The sequence below is a fragment of the Lethenteron reissneri genome, chromosome 65 (genome assembly GCF_015708825.2).
Source record: "Lethenteron reissneri isolate LAM-NWPU_2019-01 chromosome 65, ASM1570882v1, whole genome shotgun sequence".
Classification (NCBI taxonomy): domain Eukaryota; kingdom Metazoa; phylum Chordata; class Hyperoartia; order Petromyzontiformes; family Petromyzontidae; genus Lethenteron; species Lethenteron reissneri.
In genome coordinates this window covers 8,937,499-8,943,498 of record NC_083843.1, presented here as the reverse complement: position 1 = coordinate 8,943,498, position 6,000 = coordinate 8,937,499, and the positions used below count along the sequence as shown (strand labels likewise).

Sequence of the window (6,000 nt, the reverse complement as noted above, 5' to 3'; positions counted from 1 at the left end):
ATAAGCCACTTCATTGAGCTATCATTTGTGATAGCCAGATCGTTTCTGAAAAAGAGCTACATTGCTCAGTGTGCCTTACCTGGTAAAATATAACAAAATATAGTCCATAGTAAATCGTTTCATTGAACGTTTTACGCATGTGTCACTTGACACCATGGACACCCTTGCGAATGAGAAGTTAAATCGAGCGACTTTCCAGATAAAATATTTTAACCATCAACATCCTGGGGGCTCACAACATCGGAGATGAACAAGGAAGACAACAATATTTAGCACGAGGTTACAAACCTCACGAGACACTCCGTGGAAATGTGCTCAGGTGGTCAAGGTGACAGACACGAGCTTCGTATCGCACGCAGCGGTCTAGACGCATCGTGAGACACGTTACAGGGTCGGCTTTGACCACTTCCAGACGGGAGCCAGCTCCGCTCTCAGTGGGAGCTGCGCTCGCCATGACTCTCAGTTGCTTCTCACCGATAGCCGCTCGCTGTGGCTGAGAGACGCTGTCCCAGGAGCGCACATGGCGGCGACGAACCAAGAAACGAATTGACTCGCCTGCGCAGACAGGAGCGTTGCATTCACACCGCGGTGTTGGTGTTTACGGGTCGCGATTTCTACAAAACCCAGTGGCCAGGCAAACGGTGATGGTTTGTCCCTTGAACTGATGTCGTCTTCTATGTTGAGGCTTTGTGGGTTTCTACACCAAACCGTACTTTGTAAAACATTATTATTAAAGTTTTCTTTTTTAAATACGTCGTCTCTATCATTGCCATTTATTTTTGTCAGGATTTATTTTAGCATGGCATTTTAAAATTGTCTTTCAAATAATCAACTGGCTGTTTCTGCGAAATATTGTGAATTTTCTTGACATATGATCTCCCAACTTCACGTGTAAATGAGTGGTGGATCATGTGGAAGGATACGAGGGTGGTTGAGCAGGTGTGTGTGTGTGTGGAGATCGGTGTTGTAGTGGTTAGTTCGCTGTGCTATGAACCTGACAATCCGAGTTCAACTCCGCTGATGGCGACCACCACCAGTGACTATTGTCTGAACCAGTCATGGGCCTCCCCTAGATCGACTCAGACTCAAAATGAGTACCTGGTGCAAAGTATAAAACATCGCAACTCGGGAAATAAAGATGACCGGTCTTGGTGCTTGCCACCCACCTTCTCCTGTGACATGCCGGCCGTTATAGTTGCTCTCTAACAGCACTTGCCCAACAGTCTGTCCAGGCTATATGGGGTATATTTGCCTTTGTGCGGGTGGATGAGTGAGTGAGCGTGTTGGCAGGTGATCAGGTGGGAGAGAGATCAACCGGGAATGGGTGATTGAATATGTATGAGGTGGACGGGTGAGCTTGGTGGGCAGGTGAGTAGGTGGGCAAGTGGGTGGGCAGGTGGGAGGGTAGGAGGAGGAAGGGTGGCAGGGTGGGCAGGTGTGTGGCCGAGCAGGTATGATCGTGGGCAGGTGGGAGGGAGGGTCGTGGGTTAAGGAGTGACAAGTATTGGGTAGGAGAGTGTTCGGTGCAGGTGAATGGGTGGTGGTCATTCCCAAGCGTAGTCATGGTAATTATCATCATCATGCTCTTCATCATCATCCATCAGTCAGGATCAATTCATCATCAAAACTCACGGTGATGAGGATCAACCAACCCAACTGAGAGTGCAGCTATAAATACCACGAGACATGCCATAGAATGTGGCCTAATGCTACAGACCGCACTTACCTGTGAAGGCATATGCTTTATATTTACAAATCGTATCGGGTTTAATCTCGCATAATAACACATTCCTGCGGAGGGAGCTGGTAGGAACGTTGGGTTTCTCGGTCAATGGCCAAGGTCAACGGCGGCGTGGTGTATTCCGCAAATATGGCAGACTGTGAGGGCGGGCACAAGCCGGCGTGCGTCGGTTAAACGTTGAGTTTTATAAGGGCACCACGGGGTGACCAGCCCCTCCTCACCCAGCCCCACCCCTCCCACCCCCCACCCAGCCCCACCCTCCCCACCCAGCCCCACCCTCCCTACCCATCCCCTCCCCACCCTCCCCTCCCCACCCAGCCCCTCCCCACCCAGCCCCTCCCCACCCAGTCCCTCCCCACCCTCCCCGCCCAGCCCCCCCCCCCTCCACTCTCCACCCAGCCCCACCCCTCCCATTTTTGGATGCACGACGGACGGACAGAATAATCCCCTGTGGGCTGGTGTAACCAGGAGGTTCCTACCACTATAACATCTCAACAAACAAAACAACAGTAACCATCCAAAACATACAAGACAAGTTTACACAAGTCAGTCATTCTCAGCTCTGAGAGAGACACATTCACAGCCTGGATGACAAGCTTGGAAATTTATTTTCAGATTTATTTTTTATTTCACCCAGAATGCAATGACCCTTGACCCACAATATAATGTGATTCCAATTCACAGGTAACCCAGAATACAATCAAGTATATTACTATTTACGTGATCTAACCCAAGAAACATTTATTATTGATAATATTGGTCGCAAAAGCAGACGTGTTGAAGTCGATATGTTTAACCAGGTAAGAACTCAAGAGACCAAGATGAGTCTCAGTTACAAGAGTGATGATGATGCTGCTTCTGCTGCTGCTACCGATGATGATTCCGTTGCTGCTGATAATTAATATAATGATTATATTGTTATTGATGCTGCTAATCTTACTCCTGATCCTGATAATGATGGAGCTACTGCTACTGATGCTGTTGGTCCGTTACTAATTCTGCTGCTGATGATACTTCTGCTGATGCAGATGATCGAGTCGAGTCGAATTTGAGTTTATCGAGGTGAGATCTCACGAGACCAGGATGAGTCTCATTGACAAGAGTGACCTGGGTCACAAAAATGGAAAAAGCAAAAACAAGTCAAACCCATGCCAGCAATGAAGCAAATAGAAATCTCACACACAGCCCAGAGCACAATGTGATTCGCGTACACACAATTACACAACTGGTACGATATAATCAATGCGTCTCAAATCATCTACATGTTGCTAAACAGCCTGATGCTCGAGGTGGGGTTCACACCGGATTGGTGTCTCACGTTATATAGAGTTTGCTGTGTCTCTCTACCTGTAATAATATGAATGCGTGTTGAGACAATATTTTTTGTGTTGAAGTGTCAGGTAGATCTTCACTCTAGATATGTATCAGGTGCTTAATTACTTCAACCCACTTCAAAGTCAAAGAAAGTAACAAAAAATTGCCAGCAGAGGGAGGCGTTAGACTTTGAATCAAAGGTTGTGGCTGGAGGTCCAAAGTCTCAGTCTGAGAGCAGGTAATAATAAAAACGTTGAACAAAACAAACCTTTATTATTAATAATATTGGTGGCAAAAGCCCTCCTACTACTCATCGGTGTTAAAATGGCTTCTCTTTCTCTATTCCCTGTAAAATAAAACTACTTTGGGTTGGGGAGAGGAGGGGGTCACTCGACCCCTGGCTATGACAAAATGTTTTAGCCCAGCGACGCTCGGCAACACCACGAGTTGGTCTCCCCTAGCGATGCCATCCCATTCCCACCCCTGGTTTGTGTTCCCAGCACGCCTGCAGTGGAACTCAACACTCTCGGCATTGATCACCGCGCGGCGTGCGGTGTGAGGGACGATGGGGTCAGAGAGAACCTTGGCTTCCCCCGCCCTCCCCCACCAGTGCGCTAATCACTGCACCACCACTCCACCCCACACTACGCGCATGCCCCTCTATACATTAAAGACAAATATTCCCTGTGCAGCCTTAACAGACTGTTGGGGCAAGTGCTGTTAGCAACCACCTAGGAAGGCCGGCATGGCAGTCGAGGGGTTTGGTGGCCAACGCCACGCCCTATCCGCCTTTGTCTCCCCAGCGGCGATGTTTACACAACCCACCAGAAACTAATTTGAGGCCTAGGGAAGACCCTACACCGATTCAGATAATCGCTATCAATGGTGTTTGTAAACCGGTCATGGGCCTCCCCTAGTTCGACTCAGCCTCAAATGAGTTCCTTGTGCAGTGTGTAAACGTCACCACTGGGGAGACAAAGGCGGCCGGGCGTAGTGTTGGCGATCGTCCCCCTCGAGTGCCGTGCCGGCCTTCATAGGTGCTCATGACCAGCACTTTCCCCAACAGTCTGTTAAGGCTACACGGGGGATCTGTGTCTTTGTGTGCGTGAGTCTGCGCGTTGTGCCCGTTTCTCTGCGCTGCTCACACTCCGTGCTCTCAGGACGCACGACTCAGATCCAGAATCCTCACTGAGTTACCATCAACACCACCACACACCCACAGTGCGGGGTAGAGCGGTTGACGAAACGAGTGGTGGATGGAGTGCAGCAGCTCCATGGAGTCGGCGCGGTAAAACGACAGCAGCCCCGCCTCCCAGTGCAGGTGACATCCGACTCTCCGGGGAGGATCCCTCACCGGCAATGAGGTCACTACACCACCATGACGCACTGAGCAGCTGTTGTTGTCTTTATATAAAACCCAGGATGAGTCGTTCCTTCCCAGGCTGCACTCGTCACCACTCCCTTTCCGTGCGATCGTCCCGTACGCGACTCCAACCTCAACGCTCCCCGCCGCACCCCCCACGTCCACCTCCCAGTAGTGCTGACCCGACGAGAAGCTCTCGGAGCACAGGGCTTGTGTATAGACATCAAAGCGGTGTGGGTGATCGGGGCGACCCTGGGAGACAGCGGTCTGCGTCACCGTCCTGAGATCCGAGGAAATCTGGAGGTCGTTGTCGGCCGAGTTTGGGTCCAGAGTCGGTGAGCGTCCGTCTGCAGTAACGATAATCACAGTAGCCGTGTAACAACATCACCACTAAAACAACAGCACTCGTGCACTAACACGCACGTATAGTACAATAGATCAATTCATAATGAGCATTATTATACAACGTTGTAATGCGTAGCTATCGGTGTGATGACATGCAACGGGCACTTTGTCAATCCACTGCTGGATGAGGGCCTCCCTACAACCGTGCGGTTCGCGGGGGATATTTGACCATACTTAACCACGCTGGTCACCGCGCGTTGGCGAAGGCAGGCAGCGCAGCCGGCGAGAGCACAGAAGTACAGTACAGCGGTGCGTTTGTCTGCCCCGCCATCTGCTGCCCCGCCACGTGGCCCCGCAGCGTGTTGCACCTGCTAGGCAGGGTGGTGACTGCCCCGCCACGTGGCCCCACAGCCTGTAGCACCTGCTAGGCAGGGTGTTGACTGCCCCGCCACGTGGCCCCGCAGCCTGTAGCACCTGCTAGGCAGGGTGGTGGTGGCCCTGCCCAGGCCCAGCCCTTGCGGGGCTTTGCGAGGTGCCAGGAGGTGGGGCGCTCTGTGCGCTAGGGCTGCATGATTTGGGGAGAATCTCTAATTGCGATTTTTCTGACATATTGCGATTTGATTTGCGATTACATTTTTTAAAAGTCGAGCATCAGTTCAATATTCACTGTGTAACATTTAAAACACGTGATGGAGCATTACCACATGATACTATCGAAATGTGAACTACTCTATATATTATAATGGCAGGATGGGAACTTTAAATATTTTAATTCCTTCAAACAAGTATGTATTAAAATGTTTTTTTATTGAAATAGAACAATCAAACATAGAACAATTGTTAAGTTAAATAAATAAAGTTGTAATAAGTTGTTTAATGTTTTACCTACGTGACTTTACCGAAAAAACCTAAGAATATGAATCCTTGCAGTCACGAAAGCTTCAAATCTAGAATTGTAATAATAAAACAATAAGAAAGTAATAGGACTTTTCAAATCGTAAAAAATCGCAGCCTTTGCGATTTGCTAATCGCATTGTTTCAAATTGCGATTTCGGATTTAAATCGATTAATCATTCAGCCCTAATGTGGCGGTAGCGCCCGTGGGAGGCAATGGATCGCAGCAGCAGCAGCGGCGTGGATATCAACACCACCGTAGCGTCTCTGTGTGTTTACAACAAACACAAACATCTCCCGTGTGTTACATTTCACATGCTGTAGGGGCAAGTGGTGTTGGTGA

The 6,000-nt window shown here is 49.5% G+C and overlaps 1 protein-coding gene across 1 annotated transcript in view; it reads right to left on the bottom strand.

Annotated features, from left to right (window-relative positions):
- Positions 1-4,211: 4,211 nt before the first annotated feature.
- LOC133359546 (E3 ubiquitin/ISG15 ligase TRIM25-like) overlaps positions 4,212-6,000 on the bottom strand; it is a 41,936-nt gene continuing 40,147 nt past the window's right edge. The window contains exon 6 of the mRNA XM_061577984.1: positions 4,212-4,765. Within this exon, the coding sequence (XP_061433968.1) occupies positions 4,212-4,765 (554 nt within the window). The remainder of the gene's footprint in view (positions 4,766-6,000) is intronic.